General features: G+C 45.8%; 1 protein-coding gene across 1 annotated transcript in view; it reads right to left on the bottom strand.

Annotated features, from left to right (window-relative positions):
• Positions 1-344: 344 nt before the first annotated feature.
• Positions 345-22,379, bottom strand: part of LOC127635748 (reticulon-4 receptor-like 1) — a 97,136-nt gene continuing 75,101 nt past the window's right edge. The window contains exons 2-3 of the mRNA XM_052115979.1: positions 4,888-5,339; positions 345-2,008 (exon numbers count right to left, since the gene is read on the bottom strand). Of these exons, the coding sequence (XP_051971939.1) occupies positions 1,127-2,008; positions 4,888-5,339 (1,334 nt within the window). The 3' untranslated portion in view covers positions 345-1,126. The remainder of the gene's footprint in view (positions 2,009-4,887; positions 5,340-22,379) is intronic.

The following is a 22,379-nucleotide window of genomic DNA, read 5'->3' as shown; positions in this document are numbered from 1 at the left end:
TATGTCTTTAGAAAAATTTGTCCCTCTGCTTTTCATTCCAAAATACTATGCTCAAGATACCATCAACAAATATAGAACACACATGGACAGACACACCCAGACCCATCCCACAATCTTTCGTACACTTTTAAAAACGTTACTTTTTCTCTTAGTGACCTCAGAGTACAAACTTAGCAGCTTCAGAACAGTAGAATCTAGTGTGCGAATCTTGCAACCAAAACAATGGTTAAAATATTTAGCCTATGTAATAAAAAATCCATCTTATAACCAAAGGGGCAAAAAGGCATGCCAGGACCCATGGGCTCACCATTCCCCATGGGCCTCCTCTGCCAGATGTCCAACGAGGTTGTGGGGGGAAAGGCTCTACACGGATGGCTTTCACTGTTGCATCTAGATTTCACCTGTGGGTTAATGCGCCCCCCGCTTATAACAATAAAACACCATTCCTCTCTTGAGTGCTTAGCTTTTTATTTTGTCACATACTCAATGTGTTATCAACCCTCCCTCAGAAACTGTTGAGAAACATATTAACCCAGCAGCTCGCATGTGTACATCAGCCGTATTGGTTGGTTTATGTATTTGGCTCACACTTTGGCCTGGGCCATAGCCTGTGTACAGGTCAAATGGTAGGGCAGGGACATTAAGGTTTTAATGGTGCTGATTTTGACCACAGTGGGCAGCTAATGATCCTGCAGAGGTGTAATGAAAATTGAATGCACTGAACAAATAAGATGATCTTCATCTGTTATTGTTATATTATTCCCTGGTTATAGATCAAGTTAATCTGTCAGGAGCAACAGGAAATAAAGAGACAGGGCCCACACTTTTGAGACAGATGTAAAAATGGAGGGATACTATTGAGGATTCCATTTGGTGTCTTTTCTCTTTCTTGAGTCCTCAAACCCAAGAGTTTGTTTTAACCTCTTGTTTTACTCCAGGGCGGCAAGTTCATCCAAGTCCTCTGTTCCTCAACATGGGCTCGTCAAGGTACTACACACATTTATTCACATGTACACACATACACACATATGCACATATTCACACACTCACACACTAAAGTGTTAGGAGCCAGAGTAGACAGAGGGCTGACTTTATGGTAAAACCATTAATAGAGACTTCCATGGGCTCAGCGGAAAATAAGGGCAGTGAGAGACACCAATAAGCAAACAGGGATGATGTAACGAGGTGCCAAGAGGGACACCGCCTTGCTGTTTGCCCTTTGCACACCACTAGGGGGCCCCACTGAAGTCTGTGGGATGCACTTGTTCTTTAGTTTTGGCTTTGATGGGTCATATTTTTCATCAGACTCCTTATTGGCTAACTCCTTGAGGTTATACACCTCATTCTGACCATTACCCTTGCGTCCACGATGCCTTGTGCAGTTTCTGTGTCGGCCAGATTTGGGTGGCCGAGGAAGAGGAGATGGGGAGGTGGTATAGTATTGATCTTGATGTGGAAGGTGAGGATGATGATGATTGTGTGATTGGCGATTATGTTCTTTCTTTGGTGACACCCCTATGTCCCCTTGGTTGCTGGATTTGCTCTGATGGAGGGACTCTGAGCCCGTACAAGAAGGTAGTTCCTCTTTCGTGAACCGCTTTAGATCCTTTCCGGCCAGTTCTGGTGGAGCCACGCATATTAATGCAGATGTGGAGCCACGGAAGCGCCGCAGCCAATCCCAGAGCGGAACGGCCTTGCAGTCACACTCCCAAGGGTTGTCGTTGAGACGCAAGTACTCCAGTGCGGGTAGTTGAGCCAAGCTCTCAGCAGGCAGCTCAGGTAAAGAGTTGTTGAACAGGTAGAGGGTTGTCAGGCGACGCAGGTCATGGAAAGCCTGTGTATGTACCCACTGAAGTCGGTTTTGATGGAGTAGCAAGCGATCTAGTGCCCCGAGGCCGCGGAAAGTGTTCTGGTGAAGGCTCCACAGACGATTTCCATGCAGAAATAAGTGGCTGAGATTGAGTAGATCAATGAACATGTCATCCTCAAGAAACTCCAGCTGGTTGTTCTGTAGAATGCCAAATAAAGCCAGTCAGCAACAGCCACAGAAAAACACTAAGTCACAGATATGAATATACACAGCACCAAACCTAATCATGCAAATGTTTCTATTTCTTCATAAAGGCAGTTCAATGATGACTCATAAAATTGCCAGACCTTGAATCTTGATACTTTATCTATATTAAATATATTAGATTACCCCCCCTTTCAACTACGATCCTCATATCACAAGCATATCTTTGAAAACCCAAAGCATTTTTAATATCACAAGCATATCTTTGAAAACCCAAAGCACTTTTAATACATTGTGTTCTCAGGGCACATCCCTTAGAGTAGAGAACTAAATATTCTGTTGTCAGACTATACAATGAGGTTGCATTCGTTAACATTAGTTAACTATATGATATAACGTGAAATAACAATGAACAATACTATTTCAGTACATATTAATCTTGGTTAATGTTAATTTTAACATATACAAATACATTTTTAAAATTAAAGGTGCATATGGTAACATTAGTTAATGCATTATAAACTAACATATACTATCAATGAACAGCAGTAGCCTTTATTTATAAATTAACATTCTCCAAGATTAACAAATGCTATAATATATGGTTAGTCGTTAAAGGAATATTCCGGGTTCAATACAAGTTAAGCTCAATCGACAACATTTGTGGTATAATGTTGATTACCGGAAAATGTAATTTAACAAAAATCGACATTACAGTTACATTACAGCACTTACATATGCATATTGTTAATGTCTTGTGGCTATACTTTTGAAGAAATTAGTATTTTGACGTTCAGAAATTGGCCCCCATTCACTTCCATTGTAAGTGCCACACTGTCACCTTGATTTTTGCTTTTTGTTTTAAAGAAAAGGAGGGACAAGTCAAAATAATCTTTTGTGGTAATCAATATTATGCCACAAATGCTGTCGATTGAATTTAACTTGTATTGAACCCAGAATATTTATTTAATTAATAATCCTTAAATGCATGTAGTGTTACCACATTTTTTAAATGAAAAGTTGTATACTTTAACATTATTAAGAACTAATATGAACTAACAATTAAACATTTTTTTTTATGAATTAGTATTAACCAAGATTAATATATGTTTTACTCAGGGTTGGGGAGTAACGAAAAACATGTAACGGGATTACGTATTTAAAATACAAAATATAAGTAACTGTATTCCAATTCAGTTTCAATTTAAATAATGTTTAATTAGAATACAGTTACATGCAAAAAGTATTTTGATTACTGAAGAGATTACTTTGCATTTTATTGACAATTGTTTCATTTAATATTTAGTCCTTTCAGATGGAAAATATTTATACATATAAATGATGTGATCCAAAGTGCATCTGAACAGCGGTGAAACACTTTCTTATGAAGTGTTACATTCGTACGAGCAGACAGAGAAGTACGTTTGAAGTAAGTTTGGAGCAGAAGAAATAGAAATAAACCTTGTGTAAATTGTTAGCTTTACGCTAAGATAAAATGCTACTGCTAGCCATTTTACATGAGCATGTTACCATCTTATTTTTTTATCAAGAATATTCACGTTGGATCATGATTTATTTTTTCTAGTAAGACCTTTGATATTAAAAAAAATCGTATTCTTGATAATAATGTTTGCATTGTTTTCCTGTTTAAATATCTAAAAATTCTTAGAAACAATACTGCTTATGATATTTAGGTTTTTCAGAGAATGATTTTTAACATTTGTATTTTGTCTTACTGTACTGGCAGAATTTTTATAGCCAAAACAAGTGAAAAAATCTACCAGTGCTGAAGAAGTAATCCAAAGTATTTAGAATATGTTACTGACCTTGAGTAATCTAATGGAATACGTTACAAATTACATTTTACAGCATGTATTCTGTAATCTGTAGTGGGATACATGTCAAAAGTAACCCTCCCAACCCTGGCTGTACTAAAATATTGTTCATTGTTAGTTCATGATACCTTATGCATTAAATAATGTTAACAAATAGAATCTTATTGTAAAGTGATACTCTTATTGTTTGAAGCTGTAATTATATTATGTAGACCTTTTTCAGAAAAAAAGATAATTTAACTACATTAAAATGTACTCATGAAACCTCAGTGAAGTCAGCAACATTTAAGCCCCACACATAAATAAATTCCAAGTGTCCTGCGTTCGTAGTATTCTTTGTAGTTTCCGTAGTGGTACCTAAAGAATTTATTCCCCTTTTAGACATTTTCATTGGAAAAAATATTGTCTCTGGTTATCTTTTTATTGAAGCAAGATGATTTGCTGCCAAGACTGTATATTATATTGGACATTTTGAGCAGATCTTAACTGGGTTTACTTGGCAAGTCAGATGATTCCTAAGCAACAGTTGCAACTGGGAGCAAAGCCAGTCTAAGGAATTGATATCCATACAAGAGGGCATTTTTTGCTGTCATCAAAATGGTTTTGTATCCAGTCAGATTTTTCCTAAAGTGTCAGCACAACGGAGCCAAGTCAAGTGCTTTATAAATTCACAATCAATTTGGCTGATGAGGACCAAATATGATATATTTACACAGCAAGTAAAATCTAGCAGAGGGGACACACCAAAGGAATAGTTCACCCACAAATGAAAATTCTGTCATCATTTACTCTCCATCATGTTGTTCCAAGCCCAATGACTTAATTTCTTCTGTGGAACACAATCAAAGATGTTAAGCATAATGTAAGTCTCAGTCACCATTCACTTTCATTGCATCTTTTTCCATACAATGAAAGTGAATGGTGCTTGAGACTGTCATTCTGCCAAACATCTTTTGTGTTCCACTGCAGAAAGAAAGTCAGACGGTAAAAGAAAGTAAGATGACAGCACGTTACCAAGACTGTGAGTGTGAAAACTACCTGTAAATAGAGGTACTGCAGGTTGTGCAGCCCCTCAAATAACCCAGTAGGCAGACTGATTAGGCCACAGTGGTAGAGATGCAGGGCATGGAGACGAGTCAGGCCCTGAAAAGTGTCAGAGGCCAATGAGCGGAGGTGACGGTTGTCCCCCAGATCGAGCTCTTCCAGGCGGGTAAAGCCCATAAACGTGGAGGGCTGAATGTATGAGATGTTGTTGGAGTACAGCCAAAGCATGGCAGTGGTTGGGCTGAAATGGCCCTGGAGCAGTCGTTGGATCTTGTTGTTCTGCAGAAAGACGCGCTCGCTCTGGGCAGGGATTCCCTCCGGAACCACCTGGAAGTTGTGAGCCTGGCAGCTCACCGTGCTGGGAGAGTCGTAGCAGATGCAGTGATGGGGACATGCCTGGGTTAACTCTAAACCACACAGCACCAGGAGAAACTCTAGACCACAGCCTATGGAAAGAGAGAGATAAAATGAAAATGAAGAGATGGTTAAATTAGATCAGTGGAAATTTCCCTCCTGAAAAGACCAGCTTAGATTTCTATAAATTAAAATAAAACCTGAACCAAAAGTATCGATTTGCTTCAGAAGACATTCATTTATCGACTTGAGTCACATTGATTATTTTATTCTGCCTAAATGTGACTTTTGGACCGTCAAAGTGCTGGCACTTTGACGTTTGTAAAATTACAAACTTAAAGTTTGTAAAATTACAAACTTAAATTATAAGGGCCTGACAGAGCTCTGTATCCTAAAAATCTTTATTTGGGTTCTGCTATAGAAAGACAGTCATGCACATCTGGGATGGCATCAGAGTAAGTGAATAATGAGAGAAAGACAAGTTTTATAGGTATACACAAAACATGATCCCCAATTTATTAATATGTAAAAATGACTGAAAAACATACAGTTAAAATTACATTAAATAGGCAAGTTTATTTATATAGCACATTTCATACACAATGGTAATTCAAAGTGCTTTACATAGAAGAGATAAAAATAAGAATAAAAAAATAAGAATAATTGAAACAGTTTAGAATAGAATAAAATAAAATACAGTACAAACAGTCGGACACACAGTGGCACAGTGCTCATTCAGTAAATGCACAGCTAAACAGATGTGTTTTGAGTCTGGATTTGACTGTGACTAATGTAGGAGCACATCTGATCTCTTCTGGAAGCTGGTTCCAGCTGCGGCTGGCATAATAGCTAAAAGCAGACTCTCCTTGCTTAGAGTGAACCCTTGGTATTTCTAGCTGATGTGATCCTAATGATCTGAGTGATCTGTTGGGTTTATATTCAGTGAGCATATCTGCAATATATTGAGGTCCTAGCCCATTGAGTGATTTATATACCAGTAATAATACTTTAAAATCAATCCTAAATGTAACTGGGAGCCAGTGTACAAATGGAATTGCTTTGATGCACATGTAACGGTAGCCAGCTGGTAGGTAGCTTTGCTGTGTGTAAACTTCACTCCCCTGGCCTCAAGATGCACACTAGTGACTGACAATAGATGCTTTAGCCTTTTTAGCATGCCCGCTTCCCACACCGAAGACGCCAGTTTAAATCCCGTTTGGAGCAGGTCGAGCAGGATCGTTACAGTTCAGGGGACAGTCCTGGTTTTTGGTGGTCTGTCCCCGACTGGAGCTATCCCTGGAAATGTCCCCGTTTTTTTTCCTGCGTGTTCAAAACATCCTGCATACTACATGACAAGTAAGACTGAGCAGCAAAGCCTACCGTGTGCTGTTTATTTTGACCAACAGAGGGGGCTGCTCGCTATAGCAGCTTCAGTTCATTCGTCTTCCTTCTCTGATTAATTGGTCGGGCCAGTTTTGACATTAAGAACTGGATCAGGCAATTGAAGAGAATTATCATCATTGTTATAAGCTTCAAGGTAAGGCACATACTAGCTATTTATTGTTATGTCTTTTATAACAGGCTCTGAATTAAAATTTGGCCTTCATAATGCTGGAATTCCCACACAGACCGCACAAACTATAACAAGCTGGTGAAAAGTAGTCAAATTAATCCTTGCAGATGAACAAATAAAATCAATAATTTTATCTTTAAACAGTGTGTTTTTTGTTTATCAGCTCTATCGGCCCACCACATCTCTCTCCCGTCCTCCTGCACTAGTAATATTCACACACTAAAGAAAGCTCCTTCTCACATATTTGCTCATTTGTTGTTTTAACCAGTAGTGCCGTCTAGGGCATACGCAGGCATATGCTGTATGCCCACCTATCTTTCTAAGGATTTTGCATATGCCCAGAACAGAAAGGAGGCTTTTGAGTCATAATTTTTAACTATACTAAGGTGATGCCGCAGCACCATAGAGTTATTTGGATTAATAATCTTTTTTTTTTTTTTCTTTTTAAATAAATGTACAGAGATTATCTCTAAATGTGCAAGGAACAGCAGGAGTGCTGAACAGAAGGCACTGGAGTCACCATCATTTGCTCTTTATATTTACCTCGCTGCTAAAAGTGAAAACATTAATGCATTTAAATAAAAATGTATGCTATTAAACTTTGGGAAAATACTGAGTGTCACTGCACCCATGCTAGTTTTTGTACTCTTCGCAGATGACGATTTGTCCCGTAATTGCATCAAATGTAATTTTTTTCTGTCTTTTACTGCTGTCAGAGGAACCCTTTTTCCCCTTGTGATATCAAATAATATTAATTTAATAGGAAAGACTTTTCACTCTACACAGAAACTACTAAGCTACTACAGAAAAATGAAATAGCCTAAAAATTTATTTGTATGTACTGTATATCGTAATATAAGATAACTTGAACATTACTACTCATTAGTCATTACCTATACAATGGTTAACAGTTATTATGTAGGCTATAAGGTAATGTATGTATTAGTTTATTAATTAGAGCAAGTATAAAGTGTTACCCATTATACTGTTATCTAAAAGAACAGTTAATCAATTTATTTATTTAAAGGTGCAGTATGTAAGATTCAGAAACCCTTGTTATTAATGACACTTGTGGCCGTTAAGTGAACTGCAGCCAGCTACCTGTTGCTCGCTCTCGTGCACACACTCCATAGGGATACGAGAATCGACCAAAACAATGACGTAACATACAAACAGACGCGATTCACTGACATAATGCTGACAGATGAGGTAGCATAATTAAAATGACACAGTTATGATTGTTTTACTACAAACTTTAAGACTGCATATTATATTTGACTCTCCAGTGCTGGAACAGGGCTAAAACAAAGTGTAGATATACGTCTGACTATGCGAGACTGTAGTTTGAAGTAATCACTTTTCTTCTATACGATAGCCTATGTCAGCTTTATCAATAGCTGTTAGCTAAATTTGGTGGATGATGACAGCAGCTGTTTATAAAATACGCTGTACATTATAAATATGTTGACACAATTCAGTATTGATATGATTCCATCATCATCCGTCATTTTGATATATCGATGTGCTATTGTTTTATAATAATAGAATGTAAATATTTTCTATATAACCAAGTTCCCCTTCTGTCGCTCTCTTACGTTGTGTCAGAGAACGACACTAGGGGTCTCTCTTGAGCGCCGATATTCACCTCTGTACTATGAAAAAAGGCCAATGAGAGTTGGCAGCCAGTATTTGCATGTCCCGCCCCCGGACATACGGGTATTTAAGCGGCGCAAATACGGGAGTTCATTCAGAAAATTTCTTCGGAGCCGATGGTCGTGTTTGCAGTTTGCTGCGTGACTACACACCGAGTTCCTGCTATCCTCTGCTGCATGCTGTTGGATTCTACGGCGCACAACAGCGGCTTTCTCCTGGTTGCACGGCTGTGCACTTCCTGCCCCTGAGCGCATCGACAGTTGCAGATAGAAAGATCTCTCACGAGTCTTTCATTCATAAAAGAGTGATTTTATTTAAAAGAGTAATTTCCTCTAAAAGAGCAAAACACAGCGGCGTGAACGTCCTTTTAAGGACGCGTCTTTTTAAAGATGCCCTTCCGCCCCTGTGTTGTTCCTGGATGCGGTAGAGTACTCTCCGCTTCCGACGGCCACAGGCGTTGTCTCGTGTGTCTGGGCAGTGATCACACCGAGGCTGCGTTTGTGGATGGTTCATGCTCTCACTGCGAGAACATGACCATGACAACGTTGCGGTCGCGGCTTGCTTACAATCGTAAGCAAGCCACTCCAGCCGCCCCCCGTGTCGCTCCTTCTTCCCACGGGATTGAGGACGATGCGGCTGGCGATGGAGGCGATTTGGGGATGGCAGCGGGTGCAGCTCCGCCGGGTACGCCCCCTCGGACCACCCGCGCCCCGGCACGCTCGTTGACTCCCGTCTTCGCTCGAGGTGGCGGCGACTCGCCTCACAGCCAGTCTGCCTACCCTCAGGCGATGGAAGCAGATGAGTTCGCCGCGACATCGGAGGGCGTGGGCTCTGACGCTGAGGGCTCCTCTGGGCTGCCGCCTTCGGGCTTGCACGCCCAGCAGGAGGCCGACGCGCAGATGTCCGATATGCTTTCCCGGGCAGCCAATAGCGTGGGCCTGGATTGGAACCCTCCATCCTCCCCGCAGCCATCACGGCTAGATGATTGGTTTTTGGGCGTGGGGCGCCGCTCACAGCCTCGCCCCCCCAGTACCTTTCTTCCCGGAGGTGCATGATGAGCTGACGTCTTCGTGGAGAGCACCCCTCTCCACTCGTCGTGCCACCTGCTCATCCGCCCTCGCCACCCTCGACGGCGGAGCGCGCCACGGGTACACGGAGATCCCCCAGGTGGATAGAGCTGTTGCGATCCATCTATGCCCCGGAAGCACTACCACCTGGCGGGGCCGCCCTGTACTCCCTTCCCGGTCCTGTAGAGCAACATCCTCGCTCACCGCGAAGGCCTACAGCGCTACCGGACGCGCCGCTTCCGCCCTGCATGCCATGGCTCTCCTGCAGGTCCACCAAGCCAAGGCACTCCGCAACATGCACGGGGGTGGCCCTGATCCCGACACGCTGCAGGAACTGCGCTCAGCGACCGACCTCGCCCTGAGAGCGACGAAGGTCACAGCGCGGGCACTCGGGCAGGCGATGGCCACTCTGGTGGTCCAGGAACGTCAGCAGTGGCTGGACTTGGTCGAGATGCGTGAAGCCGACAAGACTCGCTTCCTCAACGCCCCTGTCTCCCAGTTCGGCCTCTTCGGCGACACCGTGGAGGACTTTGCCCAGCAGTTCTCCCTGGTGAAGAAGCAGACGGAGGCCATTTCTCACATCATGCCGCGCCGCAAGCCTGCCGCCACGGCCCAGGCCCCATCTGCTCGCCGAGGGCGTCCTCCTGTGGCCAGAAGATCTTCTGCTCCGCCCCAACCTGGGCCCAGCTCTCAGCCCCAGCGTCGAGCAAACCGCAGGAAGCGTACGCCCCCTGCCTCACGGACCCCGTCGAGGACCCGGAAGGCTCCCAAACGTCCCTGAGACAGCGGACCCAGAGGACGAGAAGTTAGCTCCGGAGATGGTGAGACCGCTCCGTCCCCCGGTGGAGGGCCGGGAGGAGAATCCTGTGTTTTTTCATTTGCCGCACCCCCTGACGGGGGCTGCGGTACCCAAATTCTCAATAAAAGAGCTATTTCCTTTACCTCTGGGTCACATGGCCCGCAAATGCCGTTCTCACGGCACTTTTGTTTCAGGCCTCAACAGTCCCGGCGCCCAGGATGCGGTGCTCCCGCCCTCAGCTCCACGACTGTTCCCCGGCCGGCCGGTTCAGACGAGCCCAGAGGACGCCGACATCAGACCTCCTCCTCTGTCACGAACCCGCCCCCTGCCGGGCGCGCGGAACAAGGTAAGTGCTTTGAGCTTATTCTCAGCACCAGAGCCTCGGGACGCCACAGAGCCTCCCGACGCTGCGTTACCTGTTCCGCACCGCTGCGAAGCCCCGCCGGGTACGTCCAAAATACTTGTCCCCTTGGTGCCCCTAGCACAGAGCGCAGAGGCATGGCTTTCTCTGCCCAGCTCGTCACGCTGGCTGCACCGGACCATTCGACTCGGTTACGCAATTCAGTTTGCCAGGTCTCCGCCCCCCTTCCTGGGCGTTCGTTCCTCCGCAGTGCACGGCGAACATGCCCTCTCCCTGCGCGAGGAAATCGCCTCCCTTCTAATCAAGGACGCGATAGAGCCTGTCCCTCCAACCGAAACGAAGAAGGGTTTCTACAGCCCTTACTTTGTTGTACCCAAGAAAGGCGGTGGCATACGACCGATCTTGGACCTGCGAGCTTTCAATCGGACCCTGTCCAAACTCCCGTTCAAAATGCTCACCCAGAAACAAATTCTATCTGGCGTTCGGCATCTAGATTGGTTCGCAGCGGTAGACCTGAAGGACGCGTACTTTCACGTCTCAATTCGCCCTCGACACCGACCCTTTCTACGGTTCGCATTCGACGGCCAGGCGTATCAGTACAAGGTCCTCCCCTTCGGCCTGTCTCTGTCCCCTCGCGTCTTCACGAAGGTCGCAGAGGCGGCTCTTGCCCCGCTACGAGGAGCGGGCATACGCATACTCAATTACCTCGACGATTGGCTTATTCTGGCCCCCTCGCAGGAATTACTATGCGCACACAGAGACCAGGTGCTCGAGCACCTCCGCCGCTTGGGGCTTCAGGTCAACTGGGAGAAGAGCAAGCTCACCCCAGTCCAGAGCATCTCTTTTCTCGGTTTGGAGTTAGACTCAGTCTCAATGACAGCACGTCTCTCCAACGAACGTGCTCAGTCAGTGCTGGAATGCCTCGCTTCCTTCAAGCCAGGCACCGTGGTCCCGTTGAAGCGTTTCCAACAGCTCCTGGGGCATATGGCATCCTCCGCGGCGGTCGCGCCACTAGGGTTGATGCATATGAGACCACTTCAGCATTGGCTCCAGACTCGAGTCCCGAGACGAGCATGGCGCCACGGCACGCACGGCGTGGAAATTACCACTGCCTGCCTCCAAACCTTCAAACCCTGGACAGACCTCTGCTTTCTTCGGGCAGGGATACCCTTGCAGCAGGTGTCCCGTCGCGTTCTGGTTACAACCGACGCCTCCAAATTGGGTTGGGGCGCCGTGTGCAACGGGCGCGCAGCCGCAGGCCGATGGAACCAAGGCCCGCTGCGCTGGCACATCAACTGCCTAGAGCTGCTGGCTGTTCGTCTTGCCCTGAAGAAATGTTTTCCGATGATTCGTGGCAAACATGTCCTGGTCAGGACAGACAGCACCACGGTGGTGGCTTACATAAACCGCCAAGGCGGAGTACGCTCCCCCCACATGTCACAGCTCGCCCGTCGTCTCCTCCTTTGGAGTCAGCAGCGACTGGAGTCGCTGCGCGCCACTCACATCCCCGGCAACCTCAATGTGATAGCGGACGCGCTGTCAAGACAAACCTTGCCTGGCGGAGAGTGGAGGCTCCACCCCCAATCGGTCCAGCTGATTTGGGACAGGTTCGGCAAGGCCCAGGTAGACCTGTTTGCCTCCCAGGAAACCTCCCACTGTCCGCTCTGGTATGCCCTCACAGAGGCTCCCCTGGGGACAGATGCTCTGGCACACAGCTGGCCCGTGGGGCTGCGCAAGTACGCTTTTCCCCCAGTGAGCCTTCTTGCACAGGTGCTATGCAAGGTCAGGGAGGACAAGGAGCAAGTCACTCTGGTGGCCCCCTACTGGCCCAACCGGACGTGGTTTTCGGATCTCACGCTCCTTATGACAGCCCCTCCCTGGCGAATTCCCCTGAGGAAGGACCTTCTTTCTCAGGGACGGGGCACGCTCTGGCACCCGCGCCCAGACCTCTGGAAACTCCACGTCTGGTCCCTGGACGGGACGCGGAGGGTCTAGCCGGCCTACCTTTAGCCGTCATAGACACTATTAACCAAGCCAGAGCCCCTTCGACCAGGCATCTTTACGCCCTGAAGTGGCGTCTGTTCGCGAACTGGTGTTCTTCCCGAGCCGAAGACCCGCAGAAGTGCGCAGTTAGGTCAGTGCTCGTGTTTCTTCAGGAGAGGCTGGAGAGGAGGCTGTCCCCCTCCACCCTCAAGGTGTATGTTGCTGCTATCGCGGCCCACCATGACACGGTAGACGGCAAGTCTCTTGGCAAGCACGACTTAATCGTCAGGTTCCTAAAAGGTGCCCGGAGGATGATTCCCTCCCGGCCTAACCTATTTCCCTCCTGGGATCTCTCGGTCGTCCTGATGGGACTCCGGAGACCCCCTTCGAGCCGCTTGACTCAGTTGGACTCAGGGCCCTCTCTCTCAAGACGGCCCTGCTGATCGCGCTCGCCTCCATCAAGAGGGTCGGGGACCTGCATGCGTTCTCTGTTAGCGACGCCTGCCTGGAGTTCGGTCCGGCAGACACTTTCGTGATCCTAAGACCGCGACCGGGCTACGTGCCCAAGGTTCCTACCACACCCTTCAGGGATCAAGTGGTGAACCTGCAAGCGCTGCCCCGGGAGGAGGCAGACCCAGCCCTCTCACTGCTGTGTCCGGTACGTGCCTTACGTATTTACCTGGACCGCACACAGAGCACCAGACGCTCTGAGCAGCTCTTCGTCTGCTTTGGGGGACAGCAGAAAGGGAACGCTGTCTCCAAGCAGAGACTCGCCCACTGGGTTGTCGATGCCATTTCCCTGGCTTATCACACCCAGGCCGTGCCCCCCCCTTTGCGGGTCCGAGCCCACTCCACCAGGAGTGTGGCGTCCTCATGGGCACTGGCTAGGGGCACTGCCCTAGCAGACATTTGTAGAGCTGCGGGCTGGGCAACACCTAACACTTTTGCGAGATTCTACAATCTCCGAGTTGAGTCAGTTTCGTCCCGTGTTCTCTCAGGTACCGAGCCCGTAGAACTCGGTGACACGCTGACGATCTGACCGGGTGGATCGCTTGCACCCAGCGCCCTTCCCCCTAACCAGGGGAAACAGTGCGCCTTCTTCCCAGGAGATCCCAGGCTTGGGACACTGGTTGGCTCCTCCCCTAGCCCTTGCGGGTCGCAGTTCTGCGGAGGGACTCGCCGACCCAAACCACTGCGGGTACCGCTAGCTACCCTGTACTGGTATAGGGGCCCCACAGGTAAGGCCTCCTGCTCGGACTCCCCCTGTGTGTAAAACCACGGTTCTGTCCCCTCACGTGAGTTGACGCCGTGTTTCCCTTAGGCAGTCACAGCTACCTCAGGTGCCGTGCTGTATGCTCCCCCCCTCTTTGAGGCTGGTGCTACCACCGCACTACTGTTCCGCATAAGGCCTAGGTATAGGCCATGCGATGTATGTGCCACTCAAATTTGCCTCCCCTCCGGGTAGGTGTGGCCTCCGCAGGGTCTTCCTCGCCCTACCAAGGGCTAAGACCCCCTTCCCTCAATGCGTGTAAGGGCCCCGGCCGTAGTTGCTCTATGCGAGAAACATAGAGAGAAAAGAGGCCCAGCCAGGCTGGCCCGTTCCCATGTTGGCGGCCGTCACCTTGTTCCCCCCCTCCGGGATAACGATAAGGAATCCTGATGGCTTAAATGGGGCATTGGGGAAGGGTACGTGCGGCCTGATACAGTTGGTCGTTCTGCACGTAGGAATACCTGCTCGCTCCTGTATCAGCGGATCACGTACACGGCTCAGCGCATGGCGCTTTTTAAGTGGACCCCTAGTGTCGTTCTCTGACACAACGTAAGAGAGCGACAGAAGGGGAACGTCTAGGTTACGTATGTAACCTCAGTTCCCCGATGGAGGGAACGAGACGTTGTGTCCCCCTTGCCACGTCGCTGAGCCGAGCCCCTGTTGTGGCCGGACCATTTCCGGCTCCTCAGAAAAATCCTGAATGAACTCCCGTATTTGCGCCGCTTAAATACCCGTATGTCCGGGGGCGGGACATGCAAATACTGGCTGCCAACTCTCATTGGCCTTTTTTCATAGTACAGAGGTGAATATCGGCGCTCAAGAGAGACCCCTAGTGTCGTTCTCTGACACAACGTCTCGTTCCCTCCATCGGGGAACTGAGGTTACATACGTAATCTAGACGTTACGTTACACTAATCATTGGAGATTTTTGCATTAACTTGACCATTGTCTAGGATTCATTTCATGTGTTATTGTAGTTTACCTTGCTGAATAATAACAGATTAACATTATGTCAGTTACCGTGAATCAGCATACCTGACTTTTAGTATAAAAAATAAGTTACGAAGCAAGGTAGCTTGCAATTCGTCAGCGTTAGCAGGCAAGATCAAGCTAGCTAAAATGACACAGATCAATCCTTATGGCACTATATTTCACATGCTTTGCAGTTATGTAAGCTTACCTGTCCAATAAGAAGAATGCCAATTCAGGGTCGGTTTAGATAATGGTTTAGATGATAAATTCACAGTATGCAGATCTCTTCAGTCACTACTACACTACTGGTTAACTTGAAGATCTGGTCAGTAAACGAGTCAATGAATGAATCTGAACAAATCTTTTTGGTGAATGGAATCAAAAGAATCAAATCACAAAAATTTATCAAAATCACCACCACTACTTAGCAACCACTAGCATTGTGGTGGTGAGTTTTGCATGAGCAAGCAATTCTCTGTGCGTTTTTTACCTTAAATGTCTCAGATGTCTTGTATTTTGAGTCGTCAAATCATTATTGTGGAATTTTACATGGATCAACAACAACATACTTGTGTTTTTGTAAGCTTATACTGATCTTCTCCATATACACACACACTTTACAGATTATCTTTACCACCAAGCTTTGTTTTTATCATACTACAATGGCTAATATAACGTGAAACTGCACACAACCTCAGTTGACATATGTAATCCTTTGCGTTTAAATGCTTGCATTTGTGTTTGACATATGACTGCTTCTGTTACACATTTTCTTACTTTAATCTTTATAACAGCATTCCAACAAAGGCAGTAAAATTAAAATGAAGTGTATTCTTCTAAAAAAGTGATTGATTGAATACACAGCTCTATTGCTGCAACAATGAATTGAATTTGTCTTATAGGATTCTCTTTATTTGATTATGAAAATCGACTTAAGCCAAACCATTGCATATTACCATGCTATATTGCACCTAAATGACTCTTCTAGACAGTGGGGCTCTTTATCTCCCTCTCTGCCTCAGCCTTTTGCATGTGCACACTCACGTACTGCATGTAATGCGGAGGAAGAGGTGGCAATCATGAATATGGCCATTTAGAAGAGTTAGATTATTAACGCTTAAATAAAAGGTCAAAGCACATCCTCTGCTCTTTTTTTCCTCAGGGCTGTACTTGCTAATGAAAATATATTTAAGTATCAGTCCTCGGGGTTACAGAAAGGTTAAACAGAGCCCTTATTAAGGACAGCCTGACATGGCCTGACCAACATCATAGCACCTACTGGTGAGAAGCGTTAGCATCCATGAACTATTTTAAACAGAAAGGTTTTTGTTTAACCCTTTGGGCAAAGATCATTATTTTACACGTAACAAAGGATCAAGATTGAGGTGATTTGCTTAAATGTGATATTTTAATTAATTTACAATTCATATCCTTTTTCAGGCAATGTCGTAATTGAATTTCCACTCAATAGTAATTCGCTATTAGCATTTGCTAAATAACATGCCAGGTCTCTGCAGCTGTGCGCCTAAACAGAGGGTGTCTGTTTATCCAATCAGAGGAAGTAAGCATTTTAGAAAGTGCTTTTACTAAATCGAACATATGCCAGCGAGGCTGAGGGTATTACATATGTCCTTATTTTCCACTGATAGCCACTAATCCATCCCCATCCCTCCCTTTCCCTGTTTAAGAACGTCATCACTTTATCTATCCCATTCCCTTTTTTTAATGTTCATGTAACACCCCCCACCCTTTGTCATATTTTTCCCATTTGTTTGTATTTGTATTTCTCGAAAGGCTTTTTAGGAGAAACATCTGAGAGCAAGTTCAGTATTTTAATGAAGCATAACTGTGATCTCCATCTCCTGAGATTTGAAATAGTAATTTGTTTACTTGTTTATTGTCAATTGTGTTGCATTTGCACACATGCCAAATTACACACATATCTTAACCCCCCGATCTCTTTTATACTTTCTTAATATTTTTGTATCCATTGTCCCTTTGTTCTCACTTTTTTATTCACTCTTCTATAATGACTCTATTTGTTTTTTTCTCTCATCACCCAACAGAAACTGCAGAAATCCCTCCACATTCTGGGAGATGGAGCAAAACCTTCCAGTCACCTCTCTTTTCCTATTCCATATTTTTTTCCCCCACTCTCTCCATTTTTTTAGAAAGAGACACATTTGGAGCACACATGTGGAGTCTATTTCAACTCTAGTAGATAATAATGCATTAAATATATTATGATGTCTCTTTATTAAATAATGATCTCTCATTAGCAAGATTCAGCCACTGAGGCCCCTGCCAGATGGGCCCCAACCATCAAAGTCATGGAGCTAATATATTGGACACCTGGGCCAGATCCAAATTTGTATATAAGCTATAAGCAGCCCCCATGGAATCTGGCTCCCCAGAAATCTCTGTTCAAAAATTCAAATCTGTCATAATTTACAAAGATCTACATATTTCCTACACCTTGCCTGTACATTTATAAATAAATTGGCTAATTTGACCATAGCTACCAATAAGTCTGTAGTATTTTCAGAGTCATTTAAGACATTTTTCCATGTGTATATCCTTTCTGCAGAATTCTATAGATTTTGTATGAAAACCTGCACAAACAAAATAAACAAACAAAAAAAGACGTGAAAAGGTTTCCATCTGGGTCTGCTACTGTATATGCCAGATAGACATAAGATACATAACTAGATTTCTAGATTCACATTTCCTGACAGAAATAAAAGTGCTTGCAAGGCAGCTAAAGAATTAAATATTTAAACTTTTTAAAAAATGTCTTAAATTTTTTTAACTGCTTTGCTGTTGTCACAACACTTTTGTTTTCTGTCAGCTGAGAATGCTGCAGTATGAGAAATATCAGAGCAAAGGTGGCTATAAAGGGACACACACATGCACATGTTGTGGTTTACGAGGACTCTCCATAGACATAATGATTTTTATACTGCACAAACTATCCCCTAATGCTACACCTAAACATAAACCTCACAGAAACCTTTTGGCATTTTTACATTTTCAAAAAAACAATTGTTTAGTCTGTTTTTTTTGAGCCGTTTGAATTGCAGGGACACTAGGGGTGTCCTTATAAGCCACCTTTGTAGCATAATACCCTCGTACTAGTGTATAACCTAAAAAAATATAGTGAAACCTGTACACACACACACACAAAGATCAAAATCCCCCATTTAGCCTTAACAGATTGTAGGTGCAAGTGCTGTTAGCAGCACCTATGAAGGCCAGAACGGTACACAAGGGGGTGGGTGGCCAGCACCACGCCCAACCGCCTTTGTCTCCCCACTGGCGATGTTTTTACACACCACACTAGGTACTCATTTTAGGCTGAGTCAACCTAGGGGAGGCCTGGGATCGGTTCAGATAACTGTCACTGGTGTTGGCCATGAGCAGGAATCGAACTCAGGTCGCCAGGTTCGTAGAGCAGTGCGCTAACCGCTACACTACCGCTAAACACGCACGCACGCATGCACGCACGCACGCACGCACACACACACACAAAATCAGGATTCAGTATGCAAATATTACTATGATGCCAATGCTGAACATTCTTTCAATACAATGGAAAGGGAGATTTTTAAACTTTAAATATGTTAGCTTGTCGAAGGCAACACTGTAATTTCTCCTACAGCTTTCAAACTTTATCCACCAATCTTGGCACAAACCAAGACTGTTGTTGACTGTTTTGATTCGCATTTGTAACAAGTTTCCAGTGAGGAAGGGACAGAAACAGCAACAGGGTTCAGGTAAGGTTGTTTTTAATTCTCACACACTAATATAACACACTAATGTAACATGGTAGCTTCTTGGCCTTCGTGTCGGGCTCTTCCTGGGCTCTGTTGCTGCTGCTTTTTTATGCCGCTCTCCTCAAGCTACTGCAATTAGAGACAGGTGTTAGACATAATTTAGCTCAGGTGTGAGCGCCCTTACCGCTTTTCTCTCCCGGACGGGCGCTTGACCACGCCTCCGCTGCCACATACCCCCACTGCCCGACTCAGGCCGGGGCGTCATCCGGCCTGCCTACCACCCCCATTTCTGGAGAGGAAGTCAGCGGCAGCCATCTGCACCCCCGGTCTGTGGACCACCTTGAACTTAAAAGGCTGGAGGGCCAGATACCAACGGGTGATCCGGGCGTTAGTATCTTTCATGCGGTGGAGCCACTGCAGTGGGGCGTGATCCGAGCAGAGAGTGAAGGCCCGCCCCAGCAGGTAGTATCGGAGGGTGAGGACCGCCCACTTGATGGCCAGACACTCCTTCTCTACGATTGCTGTACTTAGTCTCCCTCAAGGAGAGCTTCCGGCTAATGTACAGCACCGGGCTCCTCTCCCTCCACCACCTCGCGAGTACGGCCCCCAGCCCTCTGTCTGAAGCGTCCGTCTGCAAAACAAAAGGGAGAGAGAAGTCAGGTGCATGCAAAAGCGGCCCCCCACAAAGTGCAGCTTTAATCTGTGTAAATGCCTGTTGGCACTGCTCCGACCATTGGACCGGATCTGGAGCCCCCTTTTTAGTGAGGTCAGTCAGCGGGCTGGTGAAATTTAGACACCGCATTGACTTTCCTATAATCCACACAGAAACGTACAGACCCATCGCTCTTGGGAACCAGGACGACCGGGCTGGACCAATCACTGTGGGATTCTTCTATTACACCCATCTCAAGCATCGCGTCCAATTCTTCTCGAACTACTTTCTTTTTATGTTCGGGCAAGCGATAGGGGTGGCAACGTACCACCACGCCTGGCTCGGTCTCGATATGGTGATGTATGATGTTTGTGCGGCCCGGTAGAGGAGAAAACACGTCTGCAAACTCCTTTTGTAATTCGGAAACCTCTGCGAGTTGGCGCGGTGAGAGGTGGTCCCCACAAGGAACCGGGGTGTTGAGATTGCGGGCTTTGTTTACCTCCGGTCCGAGCTCCGCCCTCTCCGGAACTACCGTTGCCAACGTCACAGAGGCCGCCTCTTCTCTCCACAATTTCAGGAGGTTGAGGTGATATACAGGTGAAACTTGAAAAATTAGAATATCGTGCAAAAGTTCATTAATTTCAGTAATTCAACTTAAAAGGGGAAACTAATATATTATATAGACTCATTTCAAGCAAAGTAAGATATTTCAAGCCTTTATTTGATATAATTTTGATGATTATGGCTTACAGCTTATGAAAACCCCAAATTCAGAATCTCAGAAAATTAGAATATTGTGAAAAGGTTCAGTATTGTAGGCTCAAAGTGTCACACTCTAATCAGCTAAACACCTGCAAAGGGTTCCTGAGCCTTTAAATGGTCTCTCAGTCTGGTTCAGTTGAATTCACAATCATGGGGAAGACTGCTGACCTGACAGTTGTGCAGAAAACTGTCATTGACACCCTCCACAAGGAGGGAAAGCCTCAAAAGGTAATTGCAAAAGAAGTTGGATGTTCTCAAAGTGCTGTATCAAAGCACATTAATAGAAAGTTAAGTGGAAGGGAAAAGTGTGGAAGAAAAAGGTGCACAAGCAGCAGGGATGACCGTAGCCTGGAGAGGATTGTCAGGAAAAGGCCATTCAAATGTGTGGGGAGCTTCACAAGGAGTGGACTGAGGCTGGAGTTACTGCATCAAGAGCCACCACACACAGACGGGTCCTGGACATGGGCTTCAAATGTCAAACGTCTTACCTGGGCTAAAGAAAAAAAGAACTGGTCTGTTGCTCAGTGGTCCAAAGTCCTCTTTTCTGATGAGAGCAAATTTTGCATCTCATTTGGAAACCAAGGTCCCAGAGTCTGGAGGAAGAATGGAGAGGCACACAATCCAAGATGCTTGAAGTCCAGTGTGAAGTTTCCACAGTCTGTGTTGGTTTGGGGAGCCATGTCATCGGCTGGTGTTGGTCCACTGTGCTTTATTAAATCCAGAGTCAACGCAGCCATCTACCGGGACATTTTAGAGCACTTCATGCTTCCTTCAGCAGACAAGCTTTATAAAGATGCTGACTTCATTTTCCAGCAAGACTTGGCACCTGCCCACACTGCCAAAAGTACCAAAACCTGGTTCAATGACCATGGTATTACTGTGCTTGATTGGCGAGCAAACTCGCCTGACCTGAACCCCATAGAGAATCTATGGGGCATTGCCAAGAGAAAGATGAGAGACATGAGACCAAGCAGAAGAGCTGAAGGCCGCTATTGAAGCATCTTGGTCTTCCATTACACCTCAGCAGTGCCACAGGCTGATAGCATCCATGCCACGCATTGAGGCAGGCATGGATGCTATCAGGAGCCCAAACCAAGTACTGAGTACATATGCATGATTATACTTTTCAGAGGGCCGACATTTCTGTATTTAAAATCCTTTTTTTTATTGATTTCATGTAATATTCTAATTTTCTGAGATACTGAATTTGGGGTTTTCATAAGCTGTAAGCCATAATCATCAAAATTATATCAAATAAAGGCTTGAAATATCTTACTTTGCTTGTAATGAGTCTATATAATATATTAGTTTCACCTTTTAAGTTGAATTACTGAAATTAATGAACTTTTGCACGATATTCTAATTTTTCGAGTTTCACCTGTATTTGACGCGCGCCCCCTCTATCGGTACGTTTAACCTCATAATCGAGATCCCCTACTCGTCGTGTGACCTCAAAGGGTCCTTGCCACTTGGCGAGTAATTTCGAGCTCGATGTTGGGAGTAATACAAGCACTTTATCTCACCCCTGTCATACAGCCGGCGTTGGCGTTCTTGAGCCTGGAGCAAATTCTCCTGTGTTAATTTCCCCAGTGTGTGGAGTTTTGCTCTAAGATCAAGAACGTATTGAATTTCATTTTTACTATTAGAAGGTCCCTCCTCCCAAGCTTCGCGGATGACGTCGAGGACCCCGCGTGGGCGTCGCCCGTACAGCAGCTCGAACGGTGAGAACCCCGTGGAGGCTTGTGGGACCTCCCGTACTGCGAATAACAGGGGGTTGAGCCACCTATCCCAATTCCTAAGCGTCTTCATGTACGAACTTAAGAATCATATTTTTTAGTGTTTTATTAAATCGCTCCACTAGGCCATCAGTCTGCGGATGGTAAACGCTAGTGCTGAATCGACTTAATGCCCAATAGTTCAGTAAAGCTCGCGAAGTGTACGTGACATAAGCGTTGTGCCCTGATCGGTGAGGATTTCTTTTGGAATCGCCACCGGGAGATTATTTTGAAGAGTGCCCCAGCAACACTACGTCGCGGAGATGTTGCTCAGGGGCACTGCTTCCGGATATCGCGTTGCGTAATCCACTAGGACTAACACAAAGCGATGTCCGCGTGCTGTCCGTTCTAATGGCCCGGCGAGGTCCATTCCAATTCTTTCGAAGGGACCTCGATCAATGGAAGGAGCGCAAAAGCGCTTTTGGGGTGGCCGGTGGGTTTACCAACTGACATTCACGGCACACCGCACACCACCTGCGGACGTCACCGCCA

Source organism: Xyrauchen texanus, chromosome 43 (genome assembly GCF_025860055.1).
Source record: "Xyrauchen texanus isolate HMW12.3.18 chromosome 43, RBS_HiC_50CHRs, whole genome shotgun sequence".
In the NCBI taxonomy this organism is placed as follows: domain Eukaryota; kingdom Metazoa; phylum Chordata; class Actinopteri; order Cypriniformes; family Catostomidae; genus Xyrauchen; species Xyrauchen texanus.
Note: the sequence above shows the minus strand (reverse complement) of the source record. Positions and strands in the feature narration are given on the sequence as shown.